Genomic DNA, 25,049 nt, shown 5'->3' on the forward strand with positions numbered 1-25,049 from the left:
TAAGAAAAAATGTCTTATAAATCACTTCTCAATAAAACACTGAACTGCCAAAAACTTGTGCCTGCTATGGCAGTTCCATCTCATTCTCTGTACAGCTCTGTCCTTGGGCTAGGACAAGAATACATTCATAAAAACAAAAAGACAAGTTGTGATAGAAACAGAAGGTTGCTTTCTTAATACAAAGAAAGAAGCATTTGATGATGTCAAAAATACTCCGACCTGTCTAAATTACTGTGGTAAGGAAGAGAGTCCTGTAAACTGTATGAGCAAAATGAGTGTTATAACTGTTTGGACCATTAAAAGAACAATGTTCCATTTAAAAAAGCCTACTCAATCTTGTGACCTACATAAATAAGTCAAAAATATATCTGTGGAAGTCTGCACTCTGTTGGCAAGAGAGAGAGACAGAGATATATTTATCTATATGGTATTACATCCTGGAGCCCAGTGTAAGAGGTAGGAAAATTACAAAAATTTTACCCTCCATGAAAACTTGGAGAGAGGTTAGTTATGAAGAGACTGTTAGGGAGGTAAATATACCACTAGCCCTTCATGTATGACAAATTAATTGGCAGTGATATATGGTATCACAGTAGCAGAGATTTTTTTCTAAAACTCACAAACGGTAGGAAAAACTGTAACAGAAAGAAAATGCAAGGAGACAGTGTTCTGTATTTCCTGGCAGGAAGAGAACTTTTAAGAAGTCACTAATGGGTAAGGAAAAATGAGCTAGTAATACTGTACAGGAAGAAGTTAAAGAGAGGAAGCTTTGAAGGATATGCTGGCTAGCTTTTGTACTCAGATAACCCCCCAAAAAGAATCTTCATCCTCAGGAAATCAACCAGAGTGTTCTTTGCTGACCCAGCTATCATATGTTAAAGGAATCAAAAGCAGAAGGCACTGTGACAAGTCAGGTAAGATCTCTAATGAGGGATGGTGCTTGAATTGCTTGCTGTGATTGATGAAATTGTTTCCTAAATAGCATAATATTTAATAGAAAATGCTGCAAAGAGAAAGCTAGGGTTGTTCTGCTAAGGTTTTAGAGGAATAATGTCAACATGAGTAGAGACAGCAACTAAACAGCAAGCATTAATACCCACAACCAAGACACTGATAAGCATGTGGGAGATACAGAGTACATACTCAGCTGGACTAAGAGATTCTACATCACACAAATTAGATGAGAGAGCAGACACCAATTTAAGGAGCTTGTTTCTCAGTCATTATAGATTGGGGGAAAACAACAATGGGTTTTGACTTAAGCAGGAACATTAGTAGTATGATGTGTGGTGTATTTCCTCTTTGTTGAGAGAAAAGGCCATCATCCATTCAAGTATCAGCAGTATTATGTGACAAGTTTAATCTAACTTAACTAGAAGTAAAACCTACAGGATGACTTTTGACTTTTATCAATATAGTTAAGCGGCAATATTGTAATTTTAACTTTTGTCTTGCACACTTTGTATCACAATGAATGCTCTTTTTGGCAGCTAGTTACAGCTTGGAGAAAAGATTACAAGTTTCAGGCAGCACCGCTATCTATTGAGAATTCTAGAGAGCATCTGTTCTTAATTCATGTAATAAGCTAGAAGGAAGAGGGCACTGAACAGCAGACAAACTGTTCTTACAAGTTACATAAGTAGACAGTATTGAGTAATTTTTGGCTCCTTTCCCCCCATCAAAGAATGTAATGCTTCACATTACTGCCAAAGTATAGAGATTGCTACTATAAAGTAAGACTTCCACAAAGATAAATCTGAAAAGGGAAGATGCAATATAAAAGAAACAGTTGTAGAACGTGGACACAGGCGAAAGAATGAAAAAGTGCATTTTTTCTACATTTCCTTAACTAAGTATATTACTGATTGCAGACGCCTGGTGATTTCAGATGTATACGAAGTAGTTCAGAAATGAAAATTACTTGAACAGCCTATTATGAATGAAAACAGGTGCCACAAACCCACACATCTCATTACCTCCCCTGCTGCTGTGGTTGAAGAATATCCAGCAGAAGCTGCTTCACTTCACTAGGGGACATCTGGTATAAGTCCTTGGCCGGCATATCCCCAGCACGGATTTTCAATTCATGCTTCATAGCATGGATAATCCATCTGAAATAAAGGGAGGAATACATTTATTAATTAAATACGAAGTTTCCAAAGATGAAAAATTAGTCTAATAAAATAGCTTATAAGAATTCCATATGATCCTGCTATTTGGCTATCAGGACATGCATAAAATATCAAACAAATACTCTACTACTCTTACTGTATTGTGGAATTAACTCAGATTTTGTGTTTGTTTGCAATATGATACAAGCTGAAAGGGATAATGGTTAGATTTTGAGAAATGGATTGTGAAGCATGCTTTTCATAGGAAAGATACATTTGACCACATATTCCCCTATATCCCATGTTCATTAAGATAAACATTTATCTGCCTTTTGATGTTAAAATTCCTACTCAAAACTATGCTCTGACAGTATGTGCATTTTGCTGATGAGTTTAAAGAAAACATAAAAATTAAATTACTTTACATTTAAAGACTTCAGGGCTTATTTATAGTTTCAGCCTTTGAAATTCCTTTTTGCAGTCTATCACACTTTTCTTTCTTTTTCTACTCCCTTTTGAAAAAAATTGATTCAATAAAAATATGGCAACAGTGAAGATTTTTTCAGCCTTAGGTATCAGAGAGACAGACCTTTGCAAATTATTGAAGGAAAATGCTGAATTTTACTCTGCACGTTATAGAAAACTAGTGCCACAGCCTCTAATATAATATCAAAGATGAAATAACATATAGATACATCTGAAGCAAGACAACTGAGCACGGAGCTCAGCCTCTTACCATCTACAATGCTTCAGTTCAAGTAGGTATTGCTATCAAAAAGAGAAAAGAAACTTAACTAGTTTTTCTTCAAACAGTCCATCATATAACACCTGATCAAGTCTGGGTTACGTCAAAGAGCCTGACTCTGTTTATCAGTAAGAGAGTTACCTTGTCAGTAGTATAGCCACATTCCACAGGCATTTAATTATTTAGCCTACAAGGTACAGAATGTTTTTGTTTATGTAAGTCAAGTCACAATCTTTTCTGACAGATTCTTAGTAACTACAGAGAATTCTGAGAAGTCAGGCCAACTGATTCAACGTTGCTTTAAATTTGAGGTTTCTAGGACCATTCATTGAAGGTGCAAGACATTAGGCAACACGGACCTATTACATTATCCAGAACACACTACTTTTATTTATTGTAGTGGGTGAACAGTGTCCTTCTCTGTTACTAAGATTAACAAACACAACTGGCTTAGGAATCGGTTCTTTTTTCACTGATGACTCATACATATCTGTGTGGAAGTCATTCACTGGTATTTTCTCTTTGCAGTGGCCTACAAAACATATCAAAGTCAAAAGTGGACCTCCTACCAAACTCTTCACTGATAAAAGGTGGGTAGAAGTCAGTTGGTTGGAGGTTTTTACAGTAATAGGGCTGTCAGGAACTTGATCTATTTCAACATGAAACCCTGAAAACAAATCAATAACAAGACACTAAATCAAATCATTATCAAACTGGAATGGTGTTTCTGTGAGAAGGTTAATTTTGCTCACTGGAGTGGGTGATAACACTGAAATAAAGGAAATTGAATCTCTAGCATTAACCTTGGAAGAAAGAAAAAAAAAATCTGCAAAAAGGATTAGCTACAGAGAATGAGGAAAGAGGAGTAACACGGATCTGTAAGAGGGTACAGAAAAGGGATTTAAGTGCAAAAGGATAGATGTACTTGCAGTTAAATGGGATACAGGTGATTTGAAAAGTTTTTGTTTTTATGACGAATGGAATGTACTGCTAAACTGGAAGCATGAATTTTGTGTGCTAGAAAAAAGACTGCTGGTATCTACCACCAGTGCTGAACTGCTATATTTTCTCTATGAAAAAAACAGAGAAGACGGAACACTTAAGTTCTAATTTCAAAGCATGCTCACTAATGCTGTAAATCTCAGGCAGTAGCACCTGGCCTCTTCGAATAAGTGCTTATTCAAATGCATCTGTCTCTTCCTAAATGTGAAAAAATAATTAATTTCTGTAGATGGCAAGGTAAATGCAGGTACCATGGAATATGATAACACTCCAGCACAGCCTATTTGTAGGTCACCTTATCAAAGAACTAATTAGAACAATCCAGTAGGTAAATGATGTTTTAAACTTGATTCAGGTTTGGGGTTCCTAAGCTACATATAGCTTAGCCTAACCTATTTAGTATAGAATTGGACAACTATGTAACTGATGAACTGTGAGTGTTGTGTGTGTCTGTAATAGGGATACTGTTCAGTTTGGTGGTGGTGTTTTGGGGTTTTTTTGAAGACAAAAAAGACATTTTTAGCAACCTTATAGGACAAATCAGGTTTTTCTTTACCATGGCTGTTAAGCATTTTTGTGTAGAGAACTGCTCTTGAACAATGTCTTTGTTATGCCAGGTATCAGATATTCAGATTCACTAAGTATCGGAAGTATACCTTGCTGCCTCAAAATATTTTAAGAAAAGCTGTAATGGTAAATACATTTGAACTGCAGAAGGCTTTTATTACCTAAAATCCCCATTACAGACAACACTCTAAAAGGACAAGCTATCTTTTCAGGCAGATTATTGTGTTGAAACTCTGAAAAGAAATAGTTTTTAAGTACCTTGAAACACTGTTTCCAAGGGATTTGTTGCTCACGGTTGCCAGACTTTTAAGACTGATTTAGACAAGGCTATATTATGAGCTGAGCACTTACTAGAAACCAGAGAATGCAACTAGAAGTGTATGTTGACCTGGAGGAGAATTACGTGGTTTCAGAAGGGAATCAAATTCATGCTGCATCCTTCCTAGATCATTGCGTTTATGCAGTCTCTACCCTTTACCCATTTGCCCCAAACCTACATGACATAGGTGACTGCTCAAGTGAGCAAAAACCTTTCAAAGGCCTCATCTAGGAGCCTTAATCCTAGACTGCATTTTTTCCCTCCTTCTTCCTCAAGTCCTGACAGTAAAAAAATGACAGTACTTTTACTGTGACAGTAAAAGCTCTTACTGTCCTCTTTACCTCTTGATTCTTCCCTCCCTGCCAGTACAGTACATCCCTAGCCTCCAGCCACGTCCCCCTAAGCTGCCTGATAGGCGGGCAGGCAGCAGCACAGCCTGCGTGCATCTACATTACCTGTGGGGCACTGTAGAGGAAGAACCAGCATTTGGTTTGGTGTGATCCATTATGCTTTGAGGACTCTATATCCACATCACATGTTTATGAGTAATAAAATTCGTGCTAGTTACCTAGCGACCTGGAGGCAGCACACTTGCCACTGCTTATTCACTGTACAGAATGCATCTAAACCCACGACACTGTTTGTGGTTTTAAAGCCCTAACATGATAGGGATCAAGCTTTGAAAAAATCCTATCGTTCACTGTATTAGCTGTAGGAAAGCGTCAAACGGGCTATTACAAGGACTGCCCCTCCTCCACTTTATGCTGTTGACTGGCAAATTTGAGATTAGTTGTGTCCCTGGTTTTGGCATACTAATTTAAAGCACGCTTCCTAGAAATGTAAAATTGAAGTATACAAGTTTTGCTGCATCATCTTACATAAACCATTTTTGCAATGTAGCAACGATTTCTGTTGAAGTACGTCTGTTCCCCTGCAATACTAGTAGTAAGAACAACAATAGATACTTTACTCACCCAATCCGTATCTTCAGCATGCCACTGAAAAGTTCAGGTGTATTTGAGATGATCCAGCCAATATGTATGACAAGTTCTTGCTGAACTACGGCTTCTCTTTCATCTTGTAAATGACATTTGTTATAGATTATGTTCTTAATCACTGCTGGGGATAAGGGATTTGAAATAACAACTTCTTCTTGGCCAAAAGCTCCAAGTGTCACCTACAGTATATTGAAAACAATTCAGAAGATATGGACAGGAATAAGAGTACCACAGAAGCAATTCAGAAATAAAACCTCATGAACTCTGCACTTTTCATGTTAAAATTTCACAGTACAAAAATAATTTTATGTCAATGACTGACACTTGTTAATACTGTTAGTTGGATGCTATTAAAATAACAAAATTCACTGAAGACCACAGTAAACATGGAATATATTTTTCCAAATAAAAATAAAAATACAAGACCACTGCTTTGGTTTCAAAACTGGCTGTATAATCACGACTGTATGCTAGGTTTAGGTAGTCTTTTATTTCTGACATTTCAGCTGTGGAACTCACTTAAAATTCAGAATTCAATTCATAGTTTTGTTTTCTTATTTCTAATAGCATCCTAAAAGTTATAGCCTTCATTTTAAGAAGATATATTGCTGGTAATGGATTAAGACAAAAAAAAAAAAAAAAAAAAAAATTTTGTTAAATTCTGATTTGCTTTTAATCTATTCTCAGTAAAACACAGCAACACTAATTTTTCTCCTGTAATAAAGATCGTTATTATAAAGGCATCAATGAAGGCAGGTTAGGTTGAAAAGGTGAAAATAAACAGCTACAAATGATGCTGCATGCAGGTGCAGCTTGCCTCTACAGTTATATAGTGCCAGAAGCACATACCCAGACCTCAGTCTGGAGTAAGACAAATATGTCATACTAGCATTGCATATAGTTAAGTATAGACATACACATATTTTAATACAAAAATACATAATATTCAATTGCTATTATTTGGATACAGCTCTTTCTCATGAGAACTGAATTAAAATTCTTGAGAACAAAAAAAGTCCTCCTTAGGAAAGGAAGAAACACTGATGATTAAACTTTGTTTGGAACTGAATAAAATCCTGAAAGATTTGCTCAACTTCCACCCATCTGTTCTCTTATGCTGAGTTACAGAGAAAGCGGCTACATCTTCATTAAGTCTTAAAAAGAAGCTTTATTACTTGACTCCATCTACTTTTGTGAAATAAGAGGGCATATATATAAAATCTAAGGAGTTATGTAAATCATGCCTCTTCCCTTCTTATCTAGATGCTGAACTGTCTTTTCAGTATTGTTCTATCATTAAATAAACTTCTTAGCCCATAGTATATGCAAGTATTACATATATCTTTATTTTCTCTGGATTTTTCTTATACAGTTAGGATTAAGCCATTGGGTACTTCAGAAGGAGCATCAGAGGCCTTCAAAATTAAAAAGCCCATTTATTTAGTTTCTCTGTTATCATTCCTTAATACATTTCTGAGGAGTAAAGACTTACCTGCTTGCCCTGAACTAAAACATTAGTAATAGATGGTGCAAGGCTGTCCACTAGTTTACCTAAAAGACTTGCTGCGAAGCGCACAACAGACCTGAGGGCAGAAAACAGAGCAATCCCACTACATGTCAAAAGCTAGTTTAATGAATTCATATATAAGTTTGAAGTCTGCCACAGCAGAGATTTTAAAACTAACTCAGTAAATACATACATGATTTATAAAGCAAAATTTGGATCAGATTTTATGTAATCTTCTATGGATTTTCATTTATTAGACAAGATATAGGTTAATGGATCAAAAAATAATTTAGTTAGAACTCATTAAACTACCAGCTCCATAAAAAGCTTGTCGTTCTTCTCTCAGCATCATCGTGAAAGCAGACAGGTAGGTAAGAGATGCCAGCTGCTCTTTTGTGACATTTTCATCATTTTGCAAGACAACTTTGGTAATTTTTTAGTCTATTTAAGGAATAGTTAGAAAGATTTTGCAGGAGAAAGTGCAACATGTAACACAAAGGCTTTGTTTTGGTTTCCATGCTGAAGTAGTATTTTGCATGTGGAGCACGAAAAGAGACTTGTGTAAACTGCTAGGTTAAAAACGGCTGTGACTTCTGAGAAAAACATTTTTTCATAAATCCAGTTGATGGTTAAAGATCTAAACGTTTTTAATAATAATTTCCTGACAAAATACAAACCTAACAGACCCTTATTTGAGCTTTTCTAGCACAGGCTTTGAGGCTACTAAGAATCATTTATGCAAGAGATAATGAACGAGTTGTAATATTCTATAGTGTTAGTAAAAAATTCAGACAGTTGAGGCTGATTCCTGTGAAAACTGCTACACACTTCTTAAGACCAAGAGCAAAGCATTTCACAAATGCATTAGCTGATACTATCAAAATGCAAATAAGCAAAAAAAAAAACTAAAAAACTCAGAGTTCCATTTCAGACTGCTGGGCACTTTACCTGTTTCCCATGTACCAGTAAAGTAGTAATATGTGGGGCTATAGAAGAAGAAAATTTCTGTGCAAATGCAGCACTGTACCGCAACACCAACCTATATGTATGTCACATGGCAATCATGGAAGAGAAATGAAAAACAGTTTACATACTTTGTTTCTAAAAATACTTTTGATTTTTATTCTTTACAAAAAATACCACCAAGGTATTTTGGTTCTACCTTATTATTGGCAAAGGCCCATTTAACTGTATGAACAGACTAAAATGAAAAGTGAAAAACAGTTTTTATATTTACAGCCTCATCTGTTAGGAATATTTACAGAGTGAGAGAACAGAATTCAGGACAGGCTCAGCTCATTTCTTTGATAAAAAGAAATGAAATTTCTACTGAGCTTCAGGGCAAAGAAATTAATAAACATGTAAATACCAACCTATTTGCTGAAAACTTTTAAAGTTATTGTGACAAAGTTGGGCTCAAAGCAATTTTTTTCAGGGCAATAAACAAACTGTGTAAGTGTATCAACTTAACTGATTTATATTTGATCACCAGCCTTGCTACAGAAAGCTAATGATAGTATTTTATCGTGCCCTGCAAGAAATAAGAATATTAGTATTCTTTTCTCGTTATTTGAATTTAATGAGAACTGTACATTGACAATAGCACTCATAGCAAAACCAGCTTATTACTTTTATATTTTAAAAGATAACAGTAAGAAAATAATTCTTCATTTTTTTAAAGCATTACAAACTAAATCTTCAGCTGCAATGAACCAACACAAATTTGTCAGTAAAGCTGTCCTCTTTTTTTTTTTTTTTTTCCCCTTTAAGTGCAGAAGGATCCAACTTTACACTATAAACACATTAGGAAAAAAAATTGGTGTAAAACAAAAGGAACAGTATACATGTATACAAACCAGAGCTTTTTGCTGCCAGCTCGTCTATAGATTCTTTCAATATGCTCAGCAACAGTACCTAAATGCATGTAAAGAAAAAAAACAGAAACAAAACACAAGCGAAAAGATGCACGTTTTCATTTAATAAGGTAAATTTTATGAGATCAGTTAATTCTGAATCAATTTAGTAAAGCCCCTACCTATTGTGCTTAACATTTTAAATTTAGATGCAATCAAGTCCCCTATTATCCAGTTGTATGTTGTTATTCAAGAAGCCAAACCAGGTTTCAGCTAAATTTGCTGCTCATGCTATAAAGAGACCTATGATATCACCGATCGTGCAATATATTGGGGAAAATTAATCTATGTACACATTTGGCCTGTAAAGGTACAACCTCAGCATAAGGTACATCCTCAAATTGCAGATTATGTTTTGGATATGCGAAGTAGATACTCTCTCCGCTGACTTGACTCTTTGTTGCTAAAACCTACAGGAAGCAACAGGGAAGTCTTGTGCGTGACAGTGTAGGGGGGTTATGTTTGGACAAAGCTCGTAATAGCTGATATCCAAAATACGAGTTGTTTTCAAATTTGCATATGAACAATAGATCACCTCATTAATCATGTGGGACATGAGACTTTCATTTTACAGGAAGCTGGGAGAGTTGGAAAGAGAGGATCTTTCACCGCTTTGCAGCTCTGCCCTGAAAAAACACAGTCAGGTGCCCACAAAGATCCCTAAGTGACGTGTGAGCGAGCTTTGGTAATCAGGCTCGTTACAGCACGACTCCTGCGAAGCTAATTATCACTATTGCAAAGTACAACAGAGGATAGTGGACAGATATATGACGTTATATTACTGATTTACTACTTCCCTTCTGCAAGCTGATTTTCTGTGTGCCAAAACCAAAGAGAACATTTTGTGAAGTGTTATGTATTAAAGTAGCATTGTGCTGTACAGACATGACCTAAGAAAGAGAGGGCAGGAAACGGGAAGAGCACTGCTTCTAAGTCAAAGTCAGGAGGCCAGGATTCAGAGAAGGTACGAAGTACATTAATCAGAACAATAGATACCATTCTTTTTTCAGCCCATAGCTGATCATAGTGCATCAACTGGCTATACTGACATCTCTTCAACTGTGCAGGGGTTAAGTGGGGACCATTCCGTTAAAGGTAAAAATGGTGACAAACATTCTATTATTTAGACTTCATTTAGCTTCTAGATTTTAAATTCTCAGATGGAATGGTTTTGCATGCCAGGCACTGGTGAACAGTAACATCTATAGCAACAACAGTAGCAGAAGTTGACTCACAAAATCATAGCCTGTGCCTGTCAACTGGAACACCCAAGGTTCTTCAGCTTTTATTTTTAGATTTATGTTTTATTGATTGTGTGATTATTTAATGTCAGTCTCAGTAATCTCCAGTCATAGGAGAAGAACTTTTAGTCAGTGACTCAGACTGTTTAATGCAAGGTGCATATTAAAAAGGTTATCATCATCTACTATTTCATATGGGATGGCACAAAAGTGTCTATAGAAGTTAGCTCTGAACAGTCAGAGGCACAACAGTACTTTTTTTGACCTATATGGTTTCAAGAGAGTTTTTAAGCTCACCATCATGATCTAATGTTCAAAACTGGTTATGCTGGTTGCTTACAGAGGTTAGGAAGTCTGCCTCAAGTTGTTTCCAGAGCAAAGGAGGACACAACCTACGAAGCACTAAAGAAAGCTCCTGAGGCTTGCAAAGCCCGACAGCAGTACAGGTAAGGGTGGCAAAAAAGCCTGCTGCAGAGGCTACACGTGCCTAATACTCAGATTCCGACCATGACTTTGGATTCACGTTGTATTTCAACAATGCACTGTGTATTCAACCAGTGAATTTTATTCCAGTTTACATTGTTTTCCATGACATTTTTAATATAGCAATATGGATATAATGTGTATTTCTGTCAAAATGACAACTCTTCATCAAAAGAACCAGCTGTCTTAGATCAAAACTATGAAGCAGGGCTCTATAACATGAGGTGGTAAGTTACACTGCTTGATGAATAACTAAGAAAATATTATTTGATCTTAACATTCCTCCTTTTCTGAGGAGTATTCGTATATACAAAGGCAGCTAATAAGCAGTCTGTGGGAAAAAGAAAAATACCAAACCTTGCAGAACAAAAGCCACAAGCCTCAGTAGCCTCCTCTGAATTATTTTACATGGATTTAAATCCTGTGTTCTAATACAAAGCCATAATACAAAATTAGAGTAAGCTTCACAGATATATTGAATTAAAGTCTGATTACATAAAAGTAAAATAAAAATTCAGTATAAAGCTTCACACATTTCAGACTGTTACAGACACACAAACTTGTCCTTAGTTTCAGTTTTCTGTACAAGGTCAAATCCCGTATTTTTTTATATCTATGCATTCAAAATTACAACCAGATACAGCGCCGGCCTACAATCTAAAAGAGTTCATCTCTTTAGCAGCTCATTCCCTACCATGCTATGAATTTGCATGTCCCATTTAATGCAGAAATTGCTTTAAATGGCAAAGAAAATAGCTACACAACTGCTTGCATGCATGGCCATTATTCATGTTCATTACAACTAAACATACAGCTGCTTCCTGAAATACTCAGAATAGTCAAATGAAAGAAGCTCTTACCTTCCTTGGTGATAAAATTCGGTCCTTCCCTTTTAAGCAATATACTCAAGAGCAATGCTTGACTTGCTAGGCAATTGCAGTCCTTAAAAAAAAAAAAAACAACACAACAGCAACAACATAACCACAAATAGCCTTCAGATTTTCAGTGAAGCAAAACCAGAAGAGTTATTAAAAATTCCAAGTGAAACTAAAGGGCCTTTTTTTTAATTAAAAAAAAGTCTACAAATTTTGTTTTTAAGGGGACTGTGTATGCTGTATCCTTGTCACTGCTGCTTGGAGAGGCTTCTCCATGGTTCAAATTCAGTTGCAGTAATTTGGCCTCAGAAACATTTCCTGATTTTCTGTGCTTGGGTCCTGTCATTCACAGCAGCAATGCTTGTAATGACTGAGGGAACCAAGCAGAATACTTTGTGCGTTCCTGTCGAACACTGGATCTAGAAACAGTCACTGGTAGTTTTCTTCTAGATACAGGAAAAATGACAGATTGGAACTTTCCCTTGGTATCATTAAGAAGCTGCCAGTCTATCCGAGTGAATACAACTGTGGAAGACACATTCATAAGACACATGACATATAGATCCCCTTCTAGATGGTCATTTATTACCAGAAGATGATTTGGGTAGCTGGGAGAAATGGAAGCCAACAGTTACAGCATGATGGGCAAGAAAGTTCTGTGATGTTAAGATAGGGACTCTTCCTCATGACAGTCCTTTGAGTATGAAGAGGAACATCAGACATTTTATGCTACTAGCTATATTATTAACATTGAATTGTGACACTAATCTAAGCAGGCTACTGTTAAAGAGAATACCAGCACATAATTTTTCATTTCATAAAAATGAAGTTACACTGTATCTTTATCAAGTTTTCTTACATTAAGTTTCTGCAGGATCTCATATGTTGACTTGTTTTTCCAGTCATCAATATTTACATCTGGTTGCTGCTCAAGTTCAGAAGCATTTGGAGTACTGGACTGTCTCTTGACTTTTGAATGTTTTGGAAGATCCAACTCCTCCAAACTCTTAAATACAGGAGCCCTGAAAAATAAGTATATCATTTCTTCGTAGTTACAAAAATATTTTAATTATCAAATACTTCATAATTATTATTTACATATACTTACTCTTCTGTTTCTGTGATTCTCAGGAAGTCAAGTTGTTCAACAACTGCTCCAGATATTAATGTCTGAAATGAAAAATCAAAAAAATTTAAAAATACACAGAAATGTACATAACTACATAATTGTCTCTTGATCTCAGTATGCTGCTGGTGGTTTCCATTGAGAAAGTACTTTCTTTACCTACAGTTCCAAATATCTTTACTCTGAAAGAGTATTTTTCATCTTCTTAAGATCTTACTTAAGATAGCAGAAGTCCCCAAGGCTGCTGTCTCTTTTTTGCTGGTGTTCCGCTGTTCTTTTGCCTGCAATGTACAGCTTAAGCAGTGTCCAGCCCCTCCAAAAAAACCCCAGGTCTGGTGAAAACACCTGAGATCAAGGCTTTGCATTCCTGGGAGTCCTGCATGATACCCATGTTCTCATTGTTTTGGGGATGGCTGAAGGGTGAGTAGTTTTCCTGTCAGTCGCAGTGATGTTACAGGAAGACACAACATAAAGCATTTCCTACTCTGTAGTCAGTCCTTAATCCAAGCACGCGTGCCTTAAGTTTGTGCATCAAATGCAGGTTACAAATACCTCTGTCTCAGAATATTACACGCCTGCAATTCAATGCTGCATTTATCTGGTGTAGTCATTACAATTCATTCACTCCAAATTTATATGAATTTCCTATTTATATACTTCCAGAGGAAACGTATTGTACTACAGCATTTTTAAGACTGCTTTTTGATGGTTCTCATTAGCGAAATAAATCTGAGTGTGTATGGTGAACTTTTAAATTCCATTTTCATTGTACACAAGTTGCAAGAAAATATTGATCTGTTACACTGTGAGATGATTGAATATAAAAAAACTTCTTTGCTTTTATCGCTAGTGTCATTCATTGTTTGACTTGCATATCTGCTTGAACACGTGATGACAACGAAGGTGAAAACTGGAAAAGAGCTACAAGTCTTCAAAGCATACAAATTTTTAAACGAAATTACAGTTTGTATATTTTTACAAGAAAAAAGCGCATTCACCCAATTAGAGACACACATTCTGTCTCTAGGCACATTTACACATATGTATCTAAACGAAGCATCTGAATACAATTCACAAAGATTCAATATATATTTTGTTGGAATAGAGGAATTATTTAAGAAAACACCATGAATTAGACATGTCCCTTGTCCCAAGTCCTCCCCCATAATGAAACAAGGCTGTTTCGAAAATGCGACAACTGTGCAGTAAGATTGAGAGATTACAGTTAAACTGATGGACAAAGCACGCCGTATTCCACCAGTAAATGCACTGATCACCAACATCTACCATTCATTTACAGAAAGGGTAAAGGAAAGATGTAAAGGCTTTAGAAAGCTGCAAAAGAGAAAGGGACGTTAAGAACAAATGAGAGATGCGAGACAATTTCCACTTAACCCAAACCAGTTTTTATATCCTTAGCTTAATGCCGTAACAGGAATTGAATCTTAACAATATGCTGCAACATAATTAAACATGTTGTTCTGACATATGGGCAAGTTAGCAACATTGTATTTATGGATGCAGTAAGAATTTACCTCTGGAAAAAGTATAAGGCATTCCTGTGGGGTTTTTTAAATAGCTTTCATTCAGAAATCTACAGGGGGATTGAGCAAGTATGTAACTGTATTTAATGAAGTTGTATTAGGGCCCTGTTCCACTAATGATTCTCTCCCTGGCAGAGCCATTGGAAGGGATTTCTGCACATGACTTGACCCACTCTGTTGACCTGCAAAAGTCACCAGCTTTTCACTTCTGCAATGTTAACTGTTATGAACCAAATCTGGTTTTGCTTTGCTTTCAAACCTGATCATTCTGTAGTTTTAGGTTACAGCATAGTTAGACACAAATCCAGCAGCAGAACTGAAGCAGGGGCAATGACACCCTGGGAGGGCAGAAATCGCCAGTGCTGGACCTGTCATCAATAATTCAAATAACTGCAACCTTCATCTGGCACCAGAAGCCAGCCTGAGCCAGGCTAACAGCAATCCGTCACTCCTGCCCGGCTGCGTGCCTGACTCAAAGGAATATGACTACCGCTCAGCAGCAGAGGCCAGGCATCGGGTCACTTAACCACATCTTAACTATTTGCAATGGTGAATCATGACTGTAGGTAACAGATGAAGCCTCAGGGAGCTCACAGTACAATTTTAAAGCATCATACATCATACAGCTGCTTTTTTTTTTCCCAAGGTGCCTTAAAGCCAAATAAACATTTTGTTTGTAGTTTTACCATGTACTCTCTCGAATGGATAACAAATACAGCAAAGACCAATGATTGTCAGCATCTTAAATACTTTAAAACTACTGAGTCATTACTTAAAAAAAAGAATCTTTCCAGAAGGTCAATGAGTACAGAAGGGGAAGTTCACTCACTCCCTGGCGACTGTAAGAGTGTAGTGCATAAGGACACATTACGTAGATTGAGAAATTTCTCGCCTGCTAATACATCAGTTTAACGCAAGGCAAGAAAGTCAGTGCAGTTAAATTTTAAAAAAACTCACGACAACAAACCCTGTCAACAAATGAAAGGTTTTCCATGGACAGGAATGGCATTTGCTATAGGGAAAGTCAATGGTAACAGGAGAGACTACATGACCTACATGTGACCACGAGAAATAGATAAATATTTGAAAGATTGCAAGGATATTTTAAACCATTATAGCTATGAGTGTTTGATTTCCAAGTGATCCAGCTTTTCTACAAACTCCTGATTTTCTAGGGAACAAGAAATGATAACTATGTCTTTGGTCTTCTCTCTTACAAAAAGAAGGGTTCTTCAGTAGCTGTAAACTAAGATTAACTAGCAAATATAAGTATCTAAAACCAGCACCTGACTCAGTAATTTTCACATTTTAATGAAGCAATGTTCCTGCTTCAGGATTAATTCAAACAGCAAAGATGATAGAACTAGATCTTAGTTCTTGTAAGAATTTGAATATATGTGAAGCACCTTTTTTTTCCCCCCCTTGTTGATTATCTAATCAAAAGAAATCCCTCAACGCTTGACATCATGGATTTATCCTTTGGTGGTAATTTCACAAGATTGCCGAACATAAAAAACTTCTCCCTTCTGAAAATCCTCTATGAAGACTATGACTTCCAAAAGACTCATCAAAAGGAATTAAAATAAACCCATGTTCCTTTTGAGATAAAACAAAAACTGTACCAAAAGCCTCAGTTCTTGACTCCTTAATTTTATGATACTAAATAAAATACTCAGAAGTCACATGAAAAACAGAAGTAGTAAGAATACATGTACCAATACTAGGAGGTAAGAACACAACAGTCAGGAAAAACATCATACCTGTACTCTGTCAACATGAACTTTCACTCCTCCAACAATTCCCTTTCTAAAGGCCGCCAACATATCTAATACTGGATTGAATCTGCTCCCTCTGAAATGTGAAACAGAACTCTGTTAATCTTGAAATTACGAAAATGCCACATGCAAAGGGTGCTTTTATCTCTCTCTACCTTATATTGTCTTCACGGATAAGTACAACAAACAGCGGACGACCGTGCATTTTCCAGTACTGCTTAATGAACTGCAGTGCATTCTAGGTAAGAAATAATACGTTAGCCACAAAAAAACCCCACCCAAACACGACGTACCGGAATACACAGTACAAGATACTAGGAGAGCTATCTTAAAATAACAGCACTGAAAAACCCAACAAATTAAAAAACCCTAGCTATAAACCACTAACAGATTTCTTCAACGAATATAAGCTGCTTTCGAGGACTGCTATTTCATGAGTTTTCTGGAAATACTCCTAGCGTATCTACTGATGACAGACTAACCCACTAGCCAGCGTGCGGTGTACTGAACTACATGTAACGACCTGGTACGTATGCGTGGGAATCCAGGGCTCGAATCACAGCCACTAGCACGGAATAACCAGTGCCACCTTCCGTGCGCTGGAAGTAGCTGCTCAAGCACAGGGGACTTGACAGGTAACGCTTTGCACTGCTGCCTGCCCTAAAGGTAGGGAAGGAAGGCAACTTGTAATATTTGTGCAAAGTCGAGTAATATTTCGTCCAGGTGAGGCTTTCATATGTCCCTTAAACAGACCAGCCTCCTTCCTCTTTTCAGCCAAGAGCATTTGTTTTCCTGAAGAAACAAATGATAATTTGCTTGCTGCACTACAGCACTCCCAGTCCCTGTTGGGTGAGTTTTTTTTGTCAGATGCAGATACTCACTAGAACTTGTACTAGGCTCACAGGATATTCATCTTGATAAACTTTCCAGCATAAACTGCAAGTTTATTTTTATATTAGAAAAATAACTCACTACACAGCATTCCCCTTTCACACACAGAATCACAGAATCACAGAATGTTAGGGATTGGAAGGGACCTCGAAAGATCATCTAGTCCAATCCCCCTGCCGGAGCAGGATTGCCTAGACCATATCACACAGGAACACGTCCAGGCGGGTTTTGAATGTCTCCAGAGAAGGAGACTCCACAACCTCTCTGGGCAGCCTGTTCCAGTGTTCAGTCACCCTTACCGTAAAGAAGTTTTTCCTCATATTTAAGTGGAACCTCCTGTGTAATGGATCACAGAATCATCTTGGTTGAAAAGGACCTTTAAGATCATTGAGTCCAACCATCAACCCAACACTACCAAGTCAACCACTAAACAATATCCCTTAACAATATCCCTAAGCTCATCTACTCGTCTTTTAAATACCTCCAGGGATGGCCCCACACAGCAGAGGATGATAAATTACTGTTAAGTCTTCTTCACTGCACATCAGCTTTCTTTTGCCTTTTGGCTCATTAGAGAGCAACACATACCCAGTATGCATCTTTACCTTCCCCCCGTCCCTCGTTTAAAGGAGTTTTAATTAACATTAGAGCACCTTACTAAGTCTCACAAATAAAATGCCTTGTGAGAGTGATTGGCACAATCTTCTGTTTTATCAAACTTCACAGTTTATTCTTCTACAGACTCTATTTTTGTCAGCTTCTCAAAGGAAAAGTTACAGATAAATACCTTAATGTCATCAATCAACATCATAACATCCTGAGACATGTAGAAATCACTTAGATCAAAAATGATCGAGTAGCAAACCACAGTCTTTCCTAGTATTCGATAAATCTGTTGAGAAATAAAGCTTCCGTTAATCTTTTGCACTGAAGTAGCTGAAAAGGAAAAAAAGGTATTTTGAAAACTATCAAAGTAATAACCAATGTAGAACAGTTGTATTAAAAAAATACTTAAGATAAAATCTACATATATAATTTTAGGCACTCTTTTTTATTAGGTATGCAGATCTAGATTCTATTTCAGTTAAAGCGTTCACTTCATCACCATTCAGCCTGTTTTGGCCAAGTATTACGGTAACTGGCTGTCTAGGAAACATATGACAGCTTAATAGTAAGACAGAGCATGCACATTCATAATAGCAAAATACATTACAAGGACTTTAAAAGAAATGCATAAAATAAAATTACATTTCAGTTCTATTAAAAATCATTCAGAGACTAATTCAATGTGTATCTGAAATATACATCAATAACAATAATATAAAAATTTCTTGCAACAACCTTTGACGTTCCAAGGCATCCTATAGGCCTGTCCGGTCTTCCAGATAATCCCAATTTGTCATTGACTCCCAAATGGAAGTAAGCCTGTGAGAAAGAATCAGGAAAACTGAGGGAAACCTAGACAGTATCTCAGTTATCCTCACAAACTTAGGAAGCCTGAAGTACATTGCACTGTTCTCTATTTTTGGTTTTACTTTTTTCTGTGTCCTACAGACTTCTGATACAGATCACGGCATCAGCCATGTGATCCTGATTGCAGAGGGAGAGACTTGCATAGTGATTTGTTCCACAACTGGAATTTCAGGACTGGTAAACTAAATGCGTTCATTATACTCCCCCCAGACATTCAGAATTCATCACTCTTCTTTGAGACAATTTGTACAATTCAAAGTTAGACACAAGCTTTATGTACCTGATCCACGATCAAACTTCAGGTGGCGAAGTATGAAATGTATCAGGTGCACAGCCGTGATTCTGGATCAGCTACTTATCTGACAGTTTCCTGCAGCTTGTTAAGGCTTGTTTATGTACAGTGGGACTATTTTCAAGGTTTTTTCAGAGGAAGGGCCCAGGTGTATCAGAGAGAGAGGTAAATAGGCACCCAGTCATCACACAGATTTTTATTAGGACTTGTGACAAGTTTACCTCCAATTGCTGATCAATGCATTCAGCATTCAGAGCAGCATTTGACAGAGTCTCTGCTATTTAAATGTATGTCCAGGACAAACAGCAGCAGATAGATTGAAGCACATACTCAATGTAGCCAAATTGCTATATATAGAGTACTAACAATGACAGAAGAAAAAAAGAGGCCATGGTAGGGCTGAGAGAATGCTGCAACGGACCAGTACGGCCTTAGATGCCATTCATCTACTGCTGGCTTCACAGGGCGCTGACAGCTGCCTGAACAGATGCAGCTAAGCTGGCATCATCGGTGAGGTTCAGTACAGATAAGGGCTAAAAGGGCCGGCCTTGTAAGGGAGAGGATGTGGTACTCCATTAGGGGCTGCTTGCCTGCATAGGAAAAGGAGAACCTGAAGCCTTCACGGAGCATGAAGGGGATTCTGAAGACGTCCTTCATGCCAGTAGTTTTTGACTGTAGATTTTTAAATGTGCTGAGTTAAAGGGGTAAACCAAAAAGGGGTGAAACACCAAACTTCCTGCATATAGTCAACTCAAGGGACTTCTAAAAAACCAGTTACAGAAGACTGCATAATGCCTGTTGTAGGGGCTACACTATGAAACTGTATGATGGTTTATGCCTAGTGCCTTAATCCATTTCTTTGACTATTGCTCATTTGCTTGTTTCTCCATCAAGTTTCCCTTGGTCTACTGTGCTAATCATATTATTAAAATTTTATTATTCATTCATTATTCTTTGAAAGTGGCTCAGGTAATAAGCCTAATCAGGTAATACAGAACAGCTGGCTTCAGTGTTTCACGGAAAGCTCTAACTAGGCACGTATAACTGACCAGTGTCAGTAGATAACAAGCTTAAGGAGATACAAGTGTAATAGCTTGATATAAATTCCTATTGTTACAAAAGAAATGTATAGGTAGATAAATAGTTTTAAACGCAGAATTCCTTACTTTGACAAGTTCTTTTTGAGCCCATATCTGAATTGGTTCCACCTGCTGGGGGGTCTGAGTTTGGATTCCATACGTGTTCAGAAAAACTTGTAGGCTGCAAATGAAATAATTTAATGACAAATCACAGAACAGTCTTAGCTTTAACAATTATCCTGGCAGCAGATAGACGAGTACCAGTATTATATTCTACACTTCCTTAAATACCTTTAGCAAATTTAAGATGTCTGCTGTTTAACACTTCTTAATATATACATTCTTCATAAAAGTAAATACATACCGCTGACTTTCTGCTATCAGGGCCACATGTACTACCAAATCATTTTCTAAAGGGCCCTAGAAAATAATGAAAAATTATTTATTAGCATTGCTAATTAAATCTTTTGTTAGGTATAGCATTATTAGGGACAATGTCTATTTAAACAATTCACAAGTATGACAGGCATCACTGTGCACTGCGTCTTCTTCCTGGGTGAACAAATTGAAAGAACAACACAGGACTAAAACTTGTAAATCTCAAACCTATGGGAAGACTGTTCTATCAATGATAATTTGCAAGATGCATTTTGGAGAATTAATAATACACAGGTCTCTGGTAATAATTTCCACTGTTTGGTTTGTTGTTTTTTTTTTAATTTAAAAAAACATGTAGGAAAAACATTTTGCTTCATACAAAAATTTATAATTTATACAATTGATGTATTTCCTTTATGCCTGATATGACATAATGTTTTGATACATGTTTTTGTAAAGAGTGAAATAACTCAGCTATTTGGGTAACCGATAATATTAACTTTAAAATAATGAACTGATTATTTCAACCCTTTACTCTGAAATATTTTGATCAGACAGCTACTCTTTACAGTCATACGAGAGTGATACTACATTTTACAGGAGATAACAGCATGTCCTGGCATTGTTTATATCACAGATACTTCATGGTTGAAATAAATACTAGTATTTTACATCAGGAAACCATGCAAATAGGAGTGAATTCAACACGTCGGGTGAAATCATTGACCTGACTCCCTGGGTCTTGAAACGGCAATTCACCTTTCTGTTCCCTGACAGCATGCATTACTAGCTAAAAATTACATGTCTGACTTATTCCTTGTTCATCTGTCCTCTGGCTTTCAATGACAGTGAAATAAAAAAAACCTAAGAGCACCACACATTTTTGTTCCTAAAATGCTATTTATCTGCTTTTGTCTAGCAATTACCAGAGCATGAATGAGAAAAGTTAAATATGTCTTCTATCGATTATATAAAAATACAGCATTTTCTAGGAAGATAGATGGATAGACATACTGATTTAGAATAAAAAGTTCCGAGTGAACACTTGCTTGTTCAGGCATCTGTGAGCCTTGATACCAAGTTAGGTTCCTTATGGATTTGCAGAAGAAATTCTTGGTAACTTTTTCCCAAAAGTCTTATCAGCACCACATTTCTGCTAAAAGTTGTGGAGTTTTTGACACATGAAACAAGTTTGTGATGAAAGCATGTGCACAAAGAGACTGGATTAGTAAGTCAGAAGTTCAAGTGACGTTAAAAGATTGTCCTCCTCAGAATAAGTTGTCACGCTATCAATTGCATTTACACAAACAGTAAGAAAACTCAAACCACTTCTCTACCATAATCAGTGCATTATGTTTATAAAACAAAAAGCAAAGACCCCCCCAGAAAATGAGAGCCCCCTCCAAGACTGTACTGATGTATAGACAGCCTTTGATCTAACTTGGGGAGTGGTCTTCAAGTTAAGGCTCAACTTAATTATTACTGTATTAATGACAAACTGAGTGGGACTGTGTAACCACAGACTGTCAGCTGTGCATAAACCTGTGCATGCTGCGTCTCCACAGAGGCACGTCCTTCTCCCATACCAGGGCTAACGCTCTCACACACAGACGTACCCCGACAGCACTCACTCACAGCAGCCAGCAAGCGATGGTTCTAACGCGGGCCATAACTAAGCAAATGCATCTGCAACACAACTGGCACAACACAAAATCTGTGTGAAAAATAGCTGAACTTTGAAACTGTGGAAAAATATAACTATAATTGCTGTACAACGACAGGACTGCTGTAATGTTAAACAGAAAATTACTTTCATTGTCATTTAACATGTCAAGGCCTGGAGGATCACAAATAGTGGTCTAGAAAAACACATCAAAATAACAGATATCATACTCATGAAAAAGTATGTCACCCTTTTCAATAATGATAGTGATATATAGCATTTGCTATATATTAAAAAATAAAATGTGGAAAAGCATAAACTCCTAAAGATTCCACTAAATAAATCTCGTGGTTAGAAGTTCCATTTTAATGTGCTCAGTTTCACATTTGTCTAATAACGCAAGCGAAGGTGCTGTTCACGCAACATCAATCACCGTCTCCCCAAGACACTGCAGCAGACCCCCTGCCCCTGGGTTCACCCTTCTGCCTCGCATTCTCACTTTGCATAGCAGGCAGAAGGATCAGTTTCAACTATATTCTGCATGCTGTGCCAATGATAAATGTAGCCCAGTGTTTTCAGAAGACCAAGATAAAAGACAGATTAGTTGTTCTTCCTCTCCAAAAAGGAGGATCAAAAACAAACAAACAAAAATCATAGTTTTAAACAAGGTGATAAACCGTTGGTGGCAGGATAAAGGGAAAAATCCCTGACGCCATTCCTGGCACGAGCTGAGAAAGCAGCCCAGCGTTAGCCTTCTGCTGCGCTCTCCCTGGACAGATGCCGTCACTCTACGCCTTTCTGCACACGTGCCCAGGAAATCTCAGACGTCTGAAAAAAATCCATTCATTTTGACCATGTGAGAAAGTGGGCACAATATTCAAGAACACCGATTGAAATGGTACCTGCTGGGCTTCCCAAGCACATGGAGCGAGATGAGGAAAACAGAAATAGCAAGCAACAGAAGACATCATACTTAACCCAAATAATCCACCTTGCTGCTACAAAACTACAACTGAACTGTTATATCTGCTTCGGGAAGCATCTAAATACTGCTAAACAGTTTATGGTCAATGCCACTTACACACCAGACTTTTTAAATGAAATACAATATGGAGACACATGTGCCTTAAATTCTAAAATAACATTTAACAATTTTAGAATTGTGATAACTGTGGTAGACAGTTGTATTAAGAGAAATGAAAGCAAGACTATGCTTGTAATTAACATTACAAAACAAACCACCCAAAATGACAGATCTCTAAACCATCAAAATTAGACATGCTCTAACCCTAACCATAATTTAGGTAGCTGAAGAATCTTAATACATCTCAGTCTACCTACACTTAGTAATTTTAGTTCCTTCTTTACATCTAGTTTCTTGAAAATCAGAAAATCAACAGTCTATCATTTTGACTGTTCTCTTCCCAGCATCATCAATGGGCATTAACCTGACTTTCCAGTAACTTAAATGAAGTCCTCACAAATGATTACTTAGTCTACAAAGCACAACATTAAAAGAATATAGTTATCATGTGCAGTCAGAGGATTTAATTAATTAAATGCTACCGTATACATATATTTCAAGTTAACCCAGAAGATAAATCAGACTTATTTTGACAATTTAGTAAGATTATAGTTTTTTGTTAAATACGAAATTAAATAGAAGACAGACATAAATCAGCTTTCATACGCTCCAATAAAATACAAAGCAAAACCAGAAAATTCCTACCCCACCTCATTTCTCAAATGTTATTGTTACTATACAGGACCTCTTAGACACTAAATTCTCCCAAAACAGAATGCAACAACCAAAATTGTGTTATAATAGAACCTCTCCTGGATATGGAGACATTAAAAAGGAAAAATAAAATAAGCTCTTCTAAGGAAACCAGTTCTAAAGAGTTATCCCCACTGAAAGAAAAATGCCATGCAATACCATCTTTCAGTAAAGGAACTGGAGCACGGACAATTCCATTTTCTTTTTAACTCATGAACGGGGTTTAGCGTGAAACACTGCTGAACAGTTAGCACGGCAAAACAACCCATGAGTGCAAAGGAGAACCGCTCCGACTGCTGTTAGGCTGCACCGTGGTTCGGCACACAGGCTAAAACTAGCAAGAGAATCCTGCTCCAGCGCCACGCTGGCACCTTCCCAGGGGGGAAGAGATGGAGACCTCTTCCTGAAAAGTTCCTTGGGGCATTAAATTAGGAGAGAAAGCATTTCCTTTTAACCATAAACAGACTAAATTAATATTTTAGTATTAGTGTCCATTAAGTTTTTACTATACTGCTCGTTTATTTGATTCCACAGTTTTCTACAACAAATGATATTGTCTTCTTTTATCGGATTTTCTAGGTTGAGTGATACGTTCACAGCTATGGTTATAATATATAGTTATATATATAATCATTCTCATGGCAATTTTGCCTTTTTAGGTCTACATTACCTTACCTTTCCTTTAACTAATTCTAGAATATTCTTCACTGGTGCTTCAAAACTCTAAACCTAAGGCTGGAATATTTTAAATACTTTTCATTGCGTGCTTAAATCTACAGAATTATATGGGCATTAGACATACTTTTGTAGTGGCACCAAAGCCACAAATAAACTAAATTAATCACGTTTTTCAATGGCAAGTGTTTATAGAAATTAATAGTCCATGCAACCAAAATATGAACATTGCCTACATGGAAAATGCATTTCTCTAAGAAACATTTCCTCAGCACAAGGCTTCAAATAAAAATTTAAAAAGCCTTCTTTTTCTTTCTTATTCTCTCTTGATTTCTAGCTTTCAAATATAACATCAGTCTTGTTCACCACAATACACTCAAGGGTCACCCTGGGAAGGCTTTCTCTTCCTCTTATCAACACAACAACAAAAACAAGACTGATCCCAAATATGGAAAAATTCTCCCAAAGTTTTAGCAAATTTAAGCAGCTAAAGACAGCCTTTAATGGGGAAGATTAACAAGCATCAGCTCCACCACGTTGAGAAAAGCACAACTGCTCTTTCAAATAATTCTAGTGTAGACAAGTTGAGTTCTGAAAGAACATGAGGACTGCATA

At 36.9% G+C, this 25,049-nt stretch overlaps 1 protein-coding gene across 1 annotated transcript in view; it reads right to left on the minus strand.

The window, feature by feature from the left end:
• The window catches only part of PHKB (phosphorylase kinase regulatory subunit beta), an 80,088-nt gene that overhangs the window by 7,518 nt on the left and 47,521 nt on the right, over positions 1–25,049 (minus strand). The window contains exons 15-27 of the mRNA XM_068411558.1: positions 20,306–20,361; positions 20,029–20,122; positions 18,439–18,522; positions 17,885–17,989; positions 16,362–16,444; positions 16,192–16,282; positions 12,870–12,931; positions 12,621–12,783; positions 11,747–11,828; positions 9,106–9,163; positions 8,198–8,288; positions 5,719–5,921; positions 1,977–2,111 (exon numbers count right to left, since the gene is read on the minus strand). Coding sequence (XP_068267659.1) covers positions 1,977–2,111; positions 5,719–5,921; positions 8,198–8,288; positions 9,106–9,163; positions 11,747–11,828; positions 12,621–12,783; positions 12,870–12,931; positions 16,192–16,282; positions 16,362–16,444; positions 17,885–17,989; positions 18,439–18,522; positions 20,029–20,122; positions 20,306–20,361 — 1,307 coding nt within the window. The remainder of the gene's footprint in view (positions 1–1,976; positions 2,112–5,718; positions 5,922–8,197; positions 8,289–9,105; positions 9,164–11,746; positions 11,829–12,620; positions 12,784–12,869; positions 12,932–16,191; positions 16,283–16,361; positions 16,445–17,884; positions 17,990–18,438; positions 18,523–20,028; positions 20,123–20,305; positions 20,362–25,049) is intronic.

The sequence above is a fragment of the Nyctibius grandis genome, chromosome 12 (assembly GCF_013368605.1).
Source record: "Nyctibius grandis isolate bNycGra1 chromosome 12, bNycGra1.pri, whole genome shotgun sequence".
Taxonomy (NCBI): Eukaryota; Metazoa; Chordata; class Aves; order Nyctibiiformes; family Nyctibiidae; genus Nyctibius; species Nyctibius grandis.